At 43.3% G+C, this 17258-nt stretch overlaps 1 protein-coding gene across 1 annotated transcript; it reads left to right on the top strand.

The window, feature by feature from the left end:
* The first annotated feature begins 477 nt into the window (after nucleotides 1-477).
* Nucleotides 478-9084, top strand: MINAR2 (membrane integral NOTCH2 associated receptor 2). The gene is made up of 3 exons (XM_086771319.1): nucleotides 478-642; nucleotides 7848-8093; nucleotides 8905-9084. Exons 1-3 carry the CDS (start codon nucleotides 478-480, stop codon nucleotides 9082-9084), a joined length of 591 nt encoding a protein of 196 aa, XP_086627445.1.
* The last annotated feature ends 8174 nt before the right edge of the window (nucleotides 9085-17258 follow it).

The raw sequence follows: 17258 nt of genomic DNA, 5'->3' as shown, positions 1-17258 counted from the left end.
CCGACCCACACAGCACAATGGAGCCTCTTAGTACTGACACAGAAAAGGAAGACTTGCTTTGCACTGGGAGCTGCTTCTAATTTTATGGAAAAAAAAAAAGCTTGCTTTGAAGTATTGTAAGCTTGACATTTTTGGCAGGTCACTTGAGGAAGTGCTGGTATGCATTTAAGTGTCTCATGCATCTACTAACTGGTACTCTGTTAGCTTTAATGAGCACAGATGTATCTATCAAAATAGACCTTGAACTTGAAAACTTAAGCTAGGCACTTACAGAAACATGTCCTGTCTGCTCTGCCGCTTCTAAACAATCTTTTATCATTGGTAGATGATATAAGTGAGCCTGACACCAAACAGGGGTCAGATACAGTTTCAGGAAACTGTCGTATCTTTCTTCACGTCATTAATAATAGAAAGAGCGTGCACAGCCAGGAACCAGAAGCTGGGGCTGTTTGCATTATTACTCTACAGGACAGAAGCATGGACTTCTCCGTTTTGCCCAACAACAACCATCCTGACAAATTCCTGCAACTGGAGGTGAAGTCTTTAATGAAAAACTCTGCCTTTCTACAGGCCAGCCTGGCAAAATTCCCAGAAGCAGCTTTACCTGGAGTGCAGCGGTGGCACAACAGGGTCTATTTACAGGTAAGGTCTAAAAGAGGCTGACATTGTTCCTCATTTTTCTACCCTGTTTTGGGGATCAGGAGACAAATGACAGGAGGTTAGGACTTCAGCCATGGATTCAACTTCCTGCATCTCTGAATCTGCATCACTAATAACCCTGTAAGTTTTCCTGTCTACTTCAGTGAGGATCAGCCTCCAAGAGAAGATTCTCTCTCCTCAGGGCAGCCTGCTGACTTTATTTCAGTACATTAGGCTTTATACTGCTCATTGTAACATTTTCATAGCTCTTCCCAGAATGTTTACTGATGTCAAATGCCAATTATTTGTACTAAAGGGGTGAATGGAACACCCTCTCTGAAGGAATGAGAAAAAAAACACAGACTTAAATCTGAAAGGCAGGTCATATCCCTTAAACTTGATGAAAAAAAAACACATTAGAGAGAGTACTACAGACTCTCGCTGGTGTCTCACAAGCTTATATATGTCTACATTGTTCACTGTATCTTTCTCTTTATTTTGCCTTGTTTTTCTCTTTCTACTTTGACCTTCCTGTTATCCTGACAAACAGCAGTTGAAAGTGTGATGCACACCGACTGTGTTAATCCAGATTATTATACAGTGATAGCAGCAGTTTCTCGGTAAAAATGTAAATGTGCACTGCCTAGCAGAGGCCCTACAGCCGGCGGCAGAGAAGTTCATGTCTGGATCAGCAGCAGTACAGCTGCATCAGCTCACACCCCTCTGGGCCTCACTTGCTGCTCCACCGTGCTCCTTCCCTGCTGCCCAGGGAGCCCCTCGCCTTCCCCACGCCTAGCATGAGCAAAAGCTCCAAGGTCTGTTTCTTGTCAAGGCGCATAAGCAGTTGAGGGGGGGAGGGGGGGCCGGGATGGGGGATGGAGAAGGGTCTGCATCCTGAGGATCCTTAGGATGGGGGTCCAGTTCCCCAGGGGACTGAGGAGTAGGAGTGAAAAAAAATCAGCCCGGGGGAGGGAAGAGGAAGAGAAAGATCCTTAAAGTCTCGCACAGCGCCTTCCAGTTGCAGTTATTCCCTCTCGGACATTTCTCCTCACCAGCTCCTCAAACCCCTTCGCTCCCTCCCGGAGTCCATTCCAGTTCTCATCCACATGCAAAAGTCCTCCACCTCCCGACAACAGCTTCCATGACCCAGCCCCCCCCCCCCCCACCCTTCCCTAGCCTCTTCCCCACCCCAGACATCCTTCCCTCTGCCCACCCTAGTGCCTCCAGCCACCTCTGCTCCCATTGTACAATCTTTGCTGGTGACTCCCCAAGGAGAGCTTGGGGGGGGTGGGGGACGGGGGACGGGACGCATGGTCACCCCCTCGTCTCCCATGCCAAGAGCTCTAACCAAGGAAGGAGCCTGTGGGATCCCAAACAATGGGGTATGGTGCAATGTTGGCCTCGCTCCCCACCCCACCCAAACCCCCTCTTTTGTGCAGGGGGGAGGCTGCCACACACAGAGCCTCCGCAGCAGCAGGGATCCTTCTCCCCATTGTGGTTTAACGCGAGGGACTGTCACCGAGCCAGGGCTGCAGAGCTCCGGGAGGATTAAAAACGTGTGGCGAGCCCTGCGCTTTTTCGGCTTGTGCTCTGCCCTTCACCACCAGCAAGAGGGTTTTCCGGGAACTCTGTTCCCAGCCGCGGGATGGCCATTTCAAAGGAAATGCAGTTTGCAATGTAGCAAGTTTTATAAATGTTAAACTTAAGGCACAACGTATACTTTTAAGTGTAGTCATTAGTGAATTAAAGCTGTCCAGATAAAATTCACTGTGCCTTGTTCTCTCTCCCTTATGAGTTTGCCTCCTTTTTTCCCTTCTGCTGACAATCAAATAAATGTAAAAGAACTTATGAGTTCCAGACATTAGAATAAACACGATGGCACAGCGGAGATCTAATGGCGCATGAATAACATGTTTTGCTTTAAGATGAGAGAGCTAATGGGGTTAAGGGTTAGTTAATTCAGAAACGGAAATGGGGGGGGCCGTTCGGAGGGAGCAGAATTCATTTCAGAACATATGTGCTTGACCTGCGGACTCCCAAAGTCATTAAACCTTGAGAGTAACCTAAATTCCCGCTTCAGAAATTCATTTTCTTTTAAGAAGCTATCACTACTCAGGGCTCCCCGTGTAAAGTGACTTCTCAGTGTCATGTTTGTGGCCTCTTCCAGACCTTTATTATGACATTACTCACATTCATGTGCACTTAAGCACTTACTTGTTTTCTCCACCTATAAGTTTTTAAATTTATTTTCATTATAAAAAGCAGCTTGATATAATGACAATTCCTATTGCTGACCAAAGATCTGCCGCTCTTTCTCCTTACTTTCCTCTTCTGTATCAGGCAAACTGAACAGCTTCCCTGCTTAGCGTATATTTTCATCGTCTACTTTGAACAAAACAAACCATAAAGCAGTCCAGGAATCTTGGCCCTTCCTTGTGAAAAGCAGCATAAAAAGCACAGACTGTTTCTCCTGCAAATGGCTAGCTACTGACTGCTTTCTGACTGCCCTGAAAAAGTCCAGCCCGCTGGACTCTCTGCCCCACAGTAAGTTTAGTGCTCAACATAAATCAGATGATCAATCCCCAGCTACTTCTGATAGCCAAGGGGCATGCCCCCCCTGTAGACTACTTGGTCATTTTCTGCAATTCTTGGACTTGTCTTTCCTCTTTGTATTTCCATTTTTTTTTCTCTATTTCTGGAAGACAGCAGAGAGCAGAGTCTTAGAACACCATGCTACATCTCGTCATGCTGCTCTTACTTATGACTTCACAAGGCTGAGAAAATTTTGGCCTGCAGGTGTGAGAGTTATCACATTAACTGCACTCCTAACCCCATCTTGGTCTGTCGTCTGAGCTAATGCCTATGTCCTGCCTTTGCTTGTTTCTCAGTGTACCAGGACAAGAGATTTTTTTGTAACCAGTAAGTTAGGTGCTGGGTTGCAGTCACTTGTTTGACCCTTGGCTCATACGTCCGTTGCATACTCCCACTCTTTCCCTTATTCTTCCCTAGACATCTACAATTCGCCACAATCAGAGCCAGCTTCAAGGTTACCAGGAGCTTTGGTCTCACACCGAACAGAAGTTTTTACATGATCTACTCACTGCCCTACAGAACTCCATTACCCATGACAGCTAAAACAGCTTTCTTTAAGTAAACAATTCATCACAAGGACAGAAGTAGTCTCAATGCTGCACAATTAAAATAGTCTGTATGAATGCCTACTTTTCTCTAAATATTCCTGTCACTTCGGCTTAAGTGTTTTTAACTGTCTACTGATCTCCTTCCTGTCCACGTCAGGTGGCTTCCCAGGTTGCTTTGTAGTACCTGATGCTGCCTTAAGTCTCTCAAAAGCAATTCTGATCCCTTTCAGTTCCTTCAACAAGAAAACTTGCATTCTGAGGAATCCTTGATATTAGATGTCTGCCTTACTGTCTTTCAGATCTCCTTACCTACCCTCGGTTACTCCTCGCCTTCCTGATTGTTTTTCCACAGCATTCCCTACGAGACCAGATTTGCTCAGGAAATTCTGAAGAGTTAATAATTATTTGTCCTGACAAATGACCAAATGCCTAGCAATACCTATACAGTTGTTACAACTATCACAGTGATTCTTGGGTTACTACCTTACAGATTTCTGTCTGTCAGCCATTTTGTCTGTCTTAGAAACAGGTCTCCACATCAGAGAAATGCCCTTCCAAGTGCTGGGGGAGTCCTCCAGGGTGGTTACAAGGGTTTTGCACAACAGAGGGTTATAATTTTAAAGAAATGATATGCAAATATAATAATCAACGTGCTGCCCACTTTCGTTAGAATTGAGGAGGTTGTTACAAAACAAATCCTGCAGTATCTAGTGGCCCTAAAATTCTTAAAAGACTCCCTCGGTTAAAACTTGTAGGCGTAGCTGCCCATCGATGGTGTTTGTTGCTTTTATTGCGTTATCTTCCCTGGCCACAGCTGGAGAACATGGCTGGCCATGGGACAAGAAATTAACTCTGTTCGTGAGGGAGTAAAGAAAGCATTGACTTGCAAGAAGTAAATTTCCTTAATTTTTCAGGCATCTCTTTGATCTCCTCTTGCAAGTAGAAGGGCTTGAGACCAAGGCCTAGCCTTAATTGTTGATGTCCTGGTTTTGGTGGGTGATTAGCTTGATGTCTCACAGCACAGACAGAGGAGAGAACGGTTAGACCCTCAGTTTGTTTCAGTGCTAAAAACAATGACAGCATCAGGAACAGAAGGAAGAAGTCAAGATAAAAAATGAGATCAAAATATTTCCTAGCAATATAGATAAGTTTATAATTTTTTATTTATATATAGCACAATGTACCTATATGCATATTTTGCATTATGAAATAATCAGCAAGAAAAACCTGCGGAGTAAGCACATTTTGACCCAGGGATGGAACTAACTAATATATCTTCAGGCTTTTTACAGAATCCTCTTTTTGTACTTGCCAGCTCTCCGGGTCTGTCAAAGAGGGACAAACTGTTCTCAGAGAAACACGAATTATAAACCATAACAGCTTTCTTGCTTATATGTAGATCAAACACAGCTATGTGTTTGCAGAGTTGAGCATTCTTCATCTTGTTAAACGAATATTTCGTCAACACATTTCAACGACAGTTTCTTAGAGTTTTTCATAACTACTGCTGCTTTGAGTATTTGCTATTCTTTCCTTCCACTCAGTGAATAGTAATATAAATTTGTTCTGATTTGATCTGTTCCACCATCCTTCTCAGGCATAGTATATATCATACAAATTCTGTGATGCATATGGACACCTAAGTTTACAATATTTTCCTCTTTCTTTGAACATTTGCTTCATGAATCAGAAGGAAAACATAGAAGTCTGTGAAAACTGCTGGGAGACATTTTTAATCTTAGAAGGAAAAATATGTAGTTTTTGCTAGAATTAATACTAGCAGGCATGTTTTTATTATACAATCTCTTCTGTTTTTCTGCTTCTGTAAACGCATACATTTCACACAATCTTCTTCATAGTTCTCTCTTTCATTACTTGGACCTAAACCTTTTATTTGTGTACGTGCATCAGGCTTCTCTCCTTCCTTTTCCCTAACTCCTATCTAGGACATATCTACTGCAGAAGTTTCACAGCCAAATGTTTGCCTTCAGTCAAGTGTACTCTCCAGATTTGCTTGGCGCTTCAGTGTCTGTTCTCTAAAACTTCTACAAACTTACCCCAAATTCCAGTCCAGTTATCCTGGTAAAACACTGTTGCCCCTCCCAGCCTAATCCCTCTGTACCTCTCCTCCAGGCCACCACATTCTCCTGTTCTCATACCCATGAAAAGGAAGGTACTGCAGACAGAAGGGGCAAAAAGTTTTGCCAGAAGGCACTCTTTGTGAACAAATTTTAATCATGCCATCTATTCCAAGTTTTGGAGCATTTTATCTAAAACAGCTTTAGAAATCACAGTCAAGTCGCATTCTTTTAACATTTTAGCCTAGGGAGCCTGAGCGTCCCCTGGTGAGACTGTTCATATTCTTCAGCAAAATGTTCTCCAAGTTCAACTTGGAGAAGTTGAACTACAAGCCTGAGGGAAACATCATTAAGGTCAATGACAAATTTTAAATAAGAAAGAAAATAAATAAAATAAAACGTAGTCAGAAAGAAACAACAGTTAAAAACACCAGCTCAGCTGAAATCTGGCCAGTACAACCCAGAGGGCTTCAGTGCCAGCTGCAACTGCAACTCAAAGAGTAATATTGTCAAGGGACATGTCAAGGCTAAGGAATGACATATGGAAACTATTAACTAATAGAGGGACTGGGAGGGCACTGAGGATCCACCCACTTACTAATGGTAATTGTTGATGGGAAACATGCTTAGTCACTTGTGCATGATGTGGTGATAAGAATGCCAGCATGATGCTTTCTCCTATAGTTTCTTAAACAAAGGCTACTGTTTTCTGTTCTCCACCTTCCCTTTCTCAAGGAAACCAGCCCTCCTGCTTCCGTCTACACCTGCCTGCCCCAGACCAACTCACACATGTCTACATGTCTGCACAGGTGCTGAGGCATAAAATAGGTGATGACATATAGCAGCTGGCTTCCACTGAAAGTGGATTCACAAGCCCACAAAGGGGGCAAAAAATTACTTAAGCAGAAAAAGCTAACAGTTTAGGGACCTGCACTGGCTGCTGTGGGATCTGAGTGGCTCCTAGACCCAGTCTGCAGGAGGAGGTGGGATCCCCTGGGCTTCCACCAGAATGGTGGAAGGAGAAGCAGGATGTGCCCCTAGCAGCCACGAGCCCTTCGGGTGCTGAAGTCCATCCAGCCCGTGGCACCTTAACAGCTGAAGATCTCAATATAAGTGAAATACCCCGAGAAAGATGTCCTTTCATGGAAGGAAGTTTCTCAGGTCCCAGCCTCTTCATCGTCTGTTTACGATGTGCACAAAATGTTGAACAGCTCGAAACAGCGAGTTTGATTGCATTCCTCCATGCAATTACAGATTGAAAACTATGGTAACTAGTATCCTACCAGTTCCTGAAGAGGCTCTTAGTGCTGTGTTAAGCTGCAGCTTGTGAGTTTTCAAAAATGTGATCCTACCAGAGTTGTTCACCCTCCTCCCTTGCCACCGCCCTGTTCTAATAGGTCCAATTTAACGATTGTTGGTGGTGGGAGACTGCTCAGACGTTTGATTACCTTTGAGGTCTGACAGTGCCCACAGTCAGGACTCTCCCCCAGTTGAATCAAGGGCCCCTTTGACATCCTGCATTCAGCAGTGCTGTGAATCCCACCCCTGCTGTCAGAGGTGCAGCTTTAGTAACTTACAACCCACCATTACCCCTGTGCCTTATTTCTGCTTTGGCCTTACAGCTCTACTTCTGCATCGTACAGGCACAGCTTTCATCAGGATCGCATCTTCTACTGCAGTGCTCCATTACACTGTTTTGCTAAAGCAGAGGCTTGCTTTCAGCAGGCATTACGATGTCAGTTCACATTTGCAAAAGAGTTTAATGTTCAGATTGTACCCACGTGCTTTCTGCAGAAGGAAGAAATCTGCCTAGAGTGAACAGCCAGGCTCCCTTACTGCACTGTAGATGTTTGCCAGAACAAGAAAAATTGTGGCATGTGTAATTTAAAAAATGATCCTGTTGTACTACAAGTGATAATTCTGGAAGGAGGCCCGTGTCGTAGGTAAATGATGATGAAAGCTAACTTCTGATTTTACTTGTGCCTTACAGAGAGAAAAGAGAAATGTCACTGAGCTGCCAGGCTTAGACTCGAACAGGGTCAGTCAAGAAATTATAGACAAAGCCCTTGGGAAACACATTACACCCATCACCCTGAAATCCACAATCAAAAGCAACCCCTTGTACAGTGACATCCATGTGGATGATGACTGGGAGGAGAAGAAAAAGACCCCTTCCTGGACCGTGCAAGACTACGACAGGCACTCACTGCACGCCAGCTTGGCCAGCCACATCAAGGTAAGGCGCTGGTGCGGCTGCGTGCGAGCAAAGTGATTTGCCACAAGCTGTGTGTGCGCGTGTGAACCACTGTGCTGCCCACTTGGTTGTTTTGGTGGGATTCCAGAAGTAAATATGGATGCATTTTTCTGGTGGAGACACGATACTAACATGAGTCTGATCAGGAAGAGAGGTGTAGGGATCTGGTTAGACTTCAGGAGTTTCAGTTCTGCAGAACATGGCCTCTGTGACTGAAGAAAGCCTTAAACCACAGCATCCCGGAACTCCGCTGCCCTGTTTGCATAGGGAAGAACTGCAAACAAGGCACTTAAATACTATATATCCACTTTAATAACTGTTCATAACATCATTCTGTTATCAAATAACATGCATTTTCTCAGTCTCATTCACACCATGCTGGATCCCGCCTGCCTGCGGGTTGGCACACACCACTTTTAGGGTTACTTTTTTGAGTATTTTTCCTACTGCTCCCTTTTTTGGAAAGGGACTCAGATCTGTGTCTGTAAGTTGCCATCTCTTCTTGAGAAGACAACATGGTTTCTTCTGGGTTTTTTAATCACATTTCAATGGCTGGTGTCCTACATTTGGTTCCTGGCTAAAAAGCAGGGTTTTAATTTTCCCCAGTGGAACATTTGCAGCATCTGGCAAGTAGCACTACCTATGTTCAAGTGAAAGTTCCTTGCATTTGCGTTGTGATGCCTTAAGTTCATTAATCACTATCTGATGATAGCCAAAATACTTCTAGCTGTGTTCTAATGACTTTATGTGCAAGAGAGAGGAACTGAGTTCATTTTCTGATCTTTTTTTTTAGGAAAATCCTAATGATCTACAGTTCTGGATGGGGGATATTTATACTCCTGGGTATGATACCTTATTAAAAAAGAAAGAGAGAGAAAATAAGCATTCCAAATGTTGCCGAATCATACTGCTCGTAGTACTAGCTGTTTGCATCCTGATTACCATAGTCACGCTCAGCATTTTACTTACTTAGTACAGCCAAATTATGTTGACGGGATTTTTTTCAAGAAATATTTTTTTTTTTTTATTAAGATAGTCCCCTGCCATCTTTTATTTCAATTCCAGGGGTTTTTTTTTTGTTGCAAATACAATTTATTTGACATTACTATTTTACAATGTTCCTGTGCATCATAAAGAATTGATTCTGAAAAGAGACAAATACTCTGAACATGGCAGGACATCTCCTTATAGGTATAATTAAAAAAGAAAACTAGAAATATGCTACTTTTCTTAGTGCCCTCTTCTTCAGACTAGTGATTTGTTTCAGTATGTGTGGTATGGTACATAGAGTATGTACAGACAACCAGCTGACTATTTGTTCTAACAAACATCTACCACCCCCTTCATCTTTTTGTGATAGCTATTATTGGAATAAAGAAAGGTATGATAAAGCGGCATTCAAGATATCCCAAAGAATTCTAAACAAAAAATTTATGCATTACTTAGTGAATGAATGCATTGCTGCAATGATGCAGCACTTAGTAAAAAGCTAGCCTAAATGCATAAATGTTTCCTTATACTTTTTCAGAGAATAAAAACAAAAAATAGACTGTTGAGCTTCTATCAAAAGAATTGCTTGACACCTGAGACAGGGTTTCTTCATCCCTCTGGGATGTTCTTTGAACATGTAGCATCTCTGTCACCCCAAAAGATGGAGCACCAACATTATTTTAATCTGACATGCCAAAACCTGAAGTAAAACTAGTGGAGTACTGGAGTATAAACTGAAATTAGAATATACCTTTAAAAGATTAAAGATATAGAGCCATGCTGTGAAAAAGGATCTTTGTAAATGAAAGAATCAAAAGTAAATGTTAAGAGTGCTCAGACCATTAAGTTCATACACCTCAGAACAGTTGAGGAGAATGAAAAGATGAGATTGAGTGACAAAATAAAAACTGAGTGAACAGGGAGAGAAGAACTTAGATTATTTATTTCCTTTCTGAAAAATACGCTGAGTGATGTAAACCCTTTAGACCTCTAGATTAGGGTAAGGGGCTATGAACACTTCGGAGATGGGGATCTCCCTCACTCACAGAAGAGAATCTGACAGATGCACAAACACTGGAAGGTTGGGGTTAGACCAGATCTACCTCTCTTCACCCAAAAAAAAAAACGCTCTGGAGCACGTCAGGAACAGAACCAAGGCAGAAGCGGTGTATTTCCCCCTCTGAATTCCAGCACGTGCCCTACTTACAGCCGCTTTGCAGTGCTTTTAACGCAGATCAAGATGGGCTCATCTTCAAGTGTGCTGTGACAGTGAGGTAAGTGCGTGTAATTCCTTCCCTCCTCGCCTGGCCCATATTTGAATCTCATTTGTGCCGAAACGACTTGGACCCCAGTCCAGTTTGTACTGTTTGAATTTAAGGTTTGTACCATTTGAATTTAAGGTTTGAAGATCCAAGCTAAACCCGCTCATGTCTTTAATCTGGTAAGCGGCCAACAGCAGAAGTGCAGCGGCGTTTTAAAGCATTGGCGTGAAATTAATACCCCTGTGACAACACCGAACACTGCTGTAAATGGGGGAGGGGGTCTCCTCCCGGTTTGCTGCAGTTTTCAGGGACGGGTGTTCTTGTCTGAAAGATCAGGTCCGTCCAGCTTATGGAAATAAGAACTTGGGAGCGTTTTACAAGACTAATAGCTGACATTGTGAAGTAACTATTCATGTTAAGGCGACAATACTGAACTGTTTTCAGCCCAAGTGCATGTGCTTTAAGTGCATGGCGTACAATGCAGAGACGAATTTATTTTTTTGGTAAATTACTGAGGCCTGCAGGCGGGAAGCCTAAAAGCAAAGGTCTCTGTAATTTCCAGGAAAACAGCCAGTAATGCGAGTTGCTTAACGGCACTGCTCTCGGCGGGTTTCGCAGTGGAGGTGAAACCGTTTTCTCCCCGAGCCCACCACCGGCTGCTCCGCTCTGGTTTCGCTGCTGTCATCTAGCGGGGAGTCAGAAAGGAGGAAAAACGTTTCAGGTCGGGGGTGCCGGTTTGCATTAATTTGCCCTTCTATTCCCCCCCTCCCCTCTGGTTTTGTTTTTTTTTTTTTTTGGTGTGTTTTGCTGGGGTGGCGGGGTGTCTGCGTGACTTTCCCTGTGGCGCTGACGCCGCGCCGCCGCGGCCTCCTCTGCTGACACCTCGCGGCAGCGCGCGGCGGGGCGGGCGTGGGGGGCGGGGCGAGCGGCGGCTGCCTCCGGCACCGCCCCGCCCCGCCCCGCCCCGCCCCGCCCCGCCGGCGGCCCGCGGCCCGCCCCCCGCGGGCGGGCGCTGTGGGTTGCTGGTGCGCGGCGCTGGTGGGACAAGGGGGAGGCGCGGGGAGCTCTGGTCGGTTTTTTGGCTGGGGCGTCTGCCCGTTCTCCGAGGCGGCGGCGTGCTGCTGCTGCGCACCCGAGAGCGCACTCGCAGGGGGACAGCCCATTGTCTGCCCGAATGCGAGCAGTGTGCTCGCAGCTGAATAGTTTGGGGGACGGGTGGGAACCCAGCAGCCTGGGAGACAAAAGACATCTCTTCAGGGGGCAGCGGTGGAGCCTCGGGCTCCTTTGAACAATGTCCTTAGTCTAAAAACAATTGAGGAGACACCCCTCCCTTCTTTAACCATTTGATGCAATATTAAGTTATGTGTGTTGCCTCTTACCATGTAATTTTTAAAATTATTTTTGTAATTTATTCCTGGCAGGGGCTTGAAAAGAAAAGTCATCATGTTATACTTATGAACTAGGATCGGTATTGGAGTTTGGAGAACAGAACGCTTAGTGTATTCCAAAAGTGCTACTAAAACTGGATGAATAAAACAATTCTACTAAGTAATGGCATTAAAACAGGACGTACAGCAACACCCACCACACCCTGTGGTAAGTAGTCTGGGAGCTACATTCACTGGTCTCTTCCCGGCCTTAGAGAATGCTTACGCAGCGTACGCTTTGTTCTACTTCAGTAGAATTTAAGCAGTTACTTAGAGCTAAGAAAGTAGTTAGATTTGGGTCAGAACAGAAACAAATCTTGGCGTGAGTTTAATTTTTTTTTTATTCTGATGGTTATCAGATCAAATGACAGCAAAGTCTTCTACTTGGTAGTCAGTAAAAACTCAACATAAAACACTGGGTTAATATGTTGACATCTTACCGGCACCTACTCATAAAGATGGAGAACAAAGGTGTAACTGCTGTAGGATACTACCTTTGACTGGAAAAACTGGCATTTGCAGTGAGATGTAGCAGGAACTAGCTCTTATAAACTGTACAGCTGCAACCTGGAAGTAAATAAGAGCACTCATGCATGCTAACTTATAATTGCGCTGGCAGTTGTGGTATTTCACAAATTATTTTAGAAAAAATAACTTCCTTCTCTCCAGCAAATGAGGATTAGCTTTAGAAAATACCTAAGTGATTAAACTTTATTTTTTATTGGCTTTTAGTACAACTGCTCTTCCAAATCACTAAAGCATCTTGGAAAACTCTTAATGAGGAAATTCCCAGCCTTCCTCTTCCTTGGCTGTATTCTTCCCTGCCCAAAAGTGTCCATAAATATTCAGTTGAGTGCTCATGTTATTTGCCTTTAGCCTGTGAAGTTGCTGAACATGGGCTCCTGCTTGGCTCTGGTACTCATAACAGGCACTGTTTGGGGAGATTCCAGCTACCACTCTACTTCAGTAAAGTACAGATCTTGTCCATGGAAAGGATCTTGCAGGGCTTGTCGCTTTAGCAGGGTACATGTTTTCAGACTTTCGAGCTTCATTTTTTTTCTTCTGCCAATACACTCATTAAGCAAGACGATGTCTGAAGGAGCAAAACATCTGAAAGAGCAAAAGGAGCAGGCAAAGAGATGTTTTTGAGTTTGCCATGGGTAAAGTTACCTTGGTCACATCAGGATTTGAAAAAGAGATGCAATGTCAGTTGTGAGATATCATATATTATGCATTTCTCTGGGGAGGGCAGAAGTTACTTCTTCACTTATCCGGTTTTGGTGTGTTAGTGCAGAATTAGTTGAACGATAAAGAACCGTAACAGCAGAACTTGTGTGGATGCTTAACATCCCTGCAATCTATCACTGAAAGATCAAGAAGGTCCCCACAAATTGCCCTACCCATGGATAGTGTCCCAGCGGTTAGTTCAGAGGCATTTTGAAGCAGATCAGGCTACAGAATCCTCTCTAAGGACCTACCTCTGCATGGTTACGCTCTCTAAATGGAATAATTCACTGAAATACAAATTTATAGGGATACTAGTCAGATGAACTAAATGTCAGACAGTTCCAGGACAACAAATGTGATGCTCCTGTCAACTATTTTCTCATGTGATTTTACTGATTAGAAGATGCTTCTAGATTTAAAAAAGCTAGAGCAGCAGTTACCTGCTGTAACAAGCAACAGGTGTAACATAAGGTGTACGATCCCTTTTTGTTGCACAAGATAAATTTTAAAAGTCTTTAGCACCCAGTATTTCGGGTGGATTACACTTCTTGGCTTAACAACAGCACTTTCCTCCTATATGGTTTCCTTTATAAAAAGTGCTTTTTGCACTATGTAATTATTTTACTTTTTTTTTTTTTTTTTTTTTAGGATTTCCCAGAAAGCTGGACAAAGAAGGATACAAATCCAGAGTACTTATATGGATTCACAGTTCTGCTGTGACCTGACTTGTACAACCGTAACCTGATTATTTGTATTGTGTAGGAATGCATTAATAAATATGGGAGAGACTCTTATGACTGACATCAGTTTAGACTCAAGTCTTAGCTACATGCAGACTCAGGGTAGCTGGATTCATGGGTAAGAACATGACATGTGCCATGGTTCAACTTGTTTCTCAGCATCCCGGTGGCATGGCAAACCCAGAATTGTAAGTCAAGTTTGACAGGCCTGTGCCTGTTTCCAGTCTGTTGGCTGGAAGGAGAAAAACAGAACAATGGCTTAGAGAAAAATAAATCTCTTCATGAAATACTTGTCTGTAAGGCTATGAATCTACATCTGCAAAAGATTTAATTTGCAAGATTCAGGGTTTGGGGGGCATGCTCTTCCTCTCCCTCTCCCAAGTTTTATTTGCAATTTCATTTAAGTTCCCTAGGGCTGAGAATTGCCTTTCTGACAGGTACATGACCTATGCCATTGAGCTAGGCTCAAACCATAAGCTTACTAAGCTAAATCTTGAAAATGGCCAGCTGCCTAGGTTTGCAGGTGCTCAGCTTCTCTGGATATGTCCAACTGCAAACAGCAATGGGTGATGGTTGCAGGTATCCACATCCAATTGTCACAGGAGACAAAACATAATCCAGGCAGATTTCTGCTGGAGTACAGATGTAGTTCAAGTTTGAACTGAGGTGGAATCTGGGTGCACAGGTGGTTTAGGATAAAGAGCTTTTGATTAGATCCCCCAGATGGTGTGACACTGATTTCTCCCTTTTGCAGCTGCCTTTCAGTGGACTCCTCCCTGCGACCAGACAGTCTTATCCGTGGTGGTGGTGCATCCTAACAGGCAACCCTCTTCCTGACAGAGGGACTTGTCAGGATTTTCTGGTTGTGGAGGCTGACTTTGTGAATCTCTGCAGATGGACACACTTTGCAATGATCCTGATACTGCTCTCTAATGCCGACCAAGACACACCGAATCCCAGAGTCAGAATATTCAGTTATGAATGACATATTGCTAAGGGCTTTTTTCATCGCCAGCCCTAATGTAAGCCATCTGGTTGTGGAAAATAAACACTGGACACTCTCTCCTCTGATATATTACATTCTGCTAAGGCAACTCAGCAACAAAATTCCTATACATAGGTAAATTTTCAATGCATTTTCAATGCATTACTGAAACAATCTGGCAGAGAGTTTTTGTGTTATGTTGAGAGAGGGCAATAGTTAATTCATAGCAGTATGACATGCTGTATTTTCAGGAGAACGTGCAAATCCTGAGTTGGTGTGCATTAGTTTTTCCACCAACATATTTAGTTTTGCAGACAACCCAGCATATGAACCAGCCTTCCCAAAGAGAGCTTGTTTCCCTCTGGGGTTCCGCTGTGCTGATTGTGCTCTTCTTGGAAATTCTCCAAAAGGCCACTTCCAGCTCAGAAATCAATTTGCTGCAGCTGCTGCAGTAAATTGAAACTCTTGTAGCTGTAAGTGGGTTCATCTGCAGGGTTTCTTGTGTGTGGTAAGGTTAGTCTTGTTGGAGGAAGTGGTGTGGAGGTAAGGTGGAAGGCAGAGAGCGTTACGACAATATGCGGTTGTTGTACCACACACAGCACAAACCTACTGGGTATCAGGCTTATTTGCTTCAAATTTGCTGGACTTCTGGTTTTTAATACCTGTGGGTGTGCTGTGTACAAAGTAAATGTTCAGGCTTTAAAGCTTCTCTCTCTAGGCACAGCTGAATACTGAAAATATATATAAATGTGCATGCTGAAGTAGTATTTTGTATGCAGCTGTTTGGGTCTCCCTGAAATAGCTTGGTGCTTCCTCAGAAAGGGAAGAGATAAGATAATCCATAGCGAAGACGACAGAGGATGGTTTTGTTGTGGAAGCTGCTTGCTTTTGTTCCAGTTTATCTTTTTCACACCCTCACCTGCTTTTTTGTTTTCTGAACTGCAAGCACAGTATCCTTTTGAGAGTGCTTAGGATACTTAACACTGTAACAGGTTGCCCAGAGAGGTGGTGAAGGCCCTATCCCTGGAAACATTCAAGGCCAGGTTGGACGGGGCTCTGAGCAACCTGACCTAGTCAGGGATGTCCCTGCTCCTTGCAGGGGGGGTTGGACTAGATGACCTTCGAAGGTCCCTTCCAACTCTAACCATTCTATGATTCTATGATTCTATATAAAACAATCTGGGTTATAGATGTAGGAGCTGTATGTGAATAGTGTTCAGTGTATGGCTAGCACTGTAGTGGTAAATTGCCAAGGGAAAGACTGTGTGCCTTATAGAAGTACCTGTTATGGTAAAATAGGCAAAGGACCTTCAATCTTTATACTTGCATTAGTTCTCTTTAACGAGCCATGTCATAAATGCTGCCTCATCTCAATCAGAATTGAGCTGAAACAAGTATTAGTAAATTGGAATGTGGGTAATCTATTTAGCCAGGAGTCAAAAGTGGTGTTTCTTTTTTTAATTACTTTTTTTTTAAAGACTGTTTCTTAAGATTTTAGCTGCACTGAATTTCAGAACTGTTTGTGTTAGAAACTTCCAAATCAGGAATCAGAAACCTCTATTTTGCTCTGAAATTGTCTCTATTGCTCTAAAGATATGACAAATTATTGTATCTTCATTGCACCCCATAAAAACTTCTGGGGTGCCCACAGTATTGTTACCATATAGCACAGTTTTCAGTACAATATGACATGAGAGAACTTTTTAGTCACACCATTTAAAAATGAAATAGCAAGAAAGGAAAGGAGAAACCTCCTAATTTGTTAAGATTAAGCTGAGGATAAAGAGACAGCCATGACATTAAATCAGGCTTTGTCCCTGGTTGAAATGTGACACAAAGTGATCTATACTTAGAACAAGAACAAATCCAGAACAAGGCATTTAGAATTGAATGAGCTGATACAACAGCAGCACTGGCTTTGTGCATATGGGTAAAAATGTGAAACGTTAGAAGTAATTAGGACTGCAGTATAAGATTATGCAAAGCTCAAAGCCAGAGAAGAATGGGCTTTCCTAGCAAAAGGAGTAAAGATACTGTTTGCAGCCTGGATGCTGGTGCGTTGAATTGGCAAGTTGTCAAATCCCCAGGTGGTACAAAACAAATGAGTAAAACCTAGGGTGTATAGCAGTAATGTTGTGTGGAAATGAATCTTGCAGTATATAACAAACTGCGGAGGGAGAGAAGAATGCGCTAGGGAGCTAAATGCGTGTCTAACCTTGAAGTGAGAAATCAGTTTGCTTGGGGTTTTCTTGACAAATTAAAACAAAGGTATGTGATTGTAGGATCTATATAGTGACGTCCATTAAATTTAACCTTTCTGACTATGTTTGACTGTACGTGCCTTGGTTAGATACTTTCCTCAGTGCTGTGGCCATAGCCCTGTGACAAGCGAGGAGTCGGTGACCTGGCTTTTGCAAGGCAACTCTACCACCAGAAAATCTGCTTCCATTCTGAGTGAGATCTCCTTCCATCACAGTAGGTTATTTTCTGCTCCCCTCACTTTAGACATAATGATT

Source organism: Chlamydotis macqueenii, chromosome Z (genome assembly GCF_036417535.1).
Source record: "Chlamydotis macqueenii isolate bChlMac1 chromosome Z, bChlMac1.mat, whole genome shotgun sequence".
Taxonomy (NCBI): Eukaryota; Metazoa; Chordata; class Aves; order Otidiformes; family Otididae; genus Chlamydotis; species Chlamydotis macqueenii.
This window is presented reverse-complemented; position numbering and strand designations above follow the sequence as displayed.

What these genes read in the sequence shown, in the direction of transcription:
- MINAR2 (XM_086771319.1), top strand. Translation starts at nt 478, where the DNA reads ATGGACTTCTCCGTTTTGCCCAACAACAACCATCCTGACAAATTCCTG. An exon ending in ACAACAGGGTCTATTTACAG is followed by an intron (nt 643 to 7,847) that starts GTAAGGTCTAAA and finishes TGTGCCTTACAG; the next exon opens with AGAGAAAAGAGAAATGTCAC. An exon ending in GCTTGGCCAGCCACATCAAG is followed by an intron (nt 8,094 to 8,904) that starts GTAAGGCGCTGG and finishes CTTTTTTTTTAG; the next exon opens with GAAAATCCTAATGATCTACA.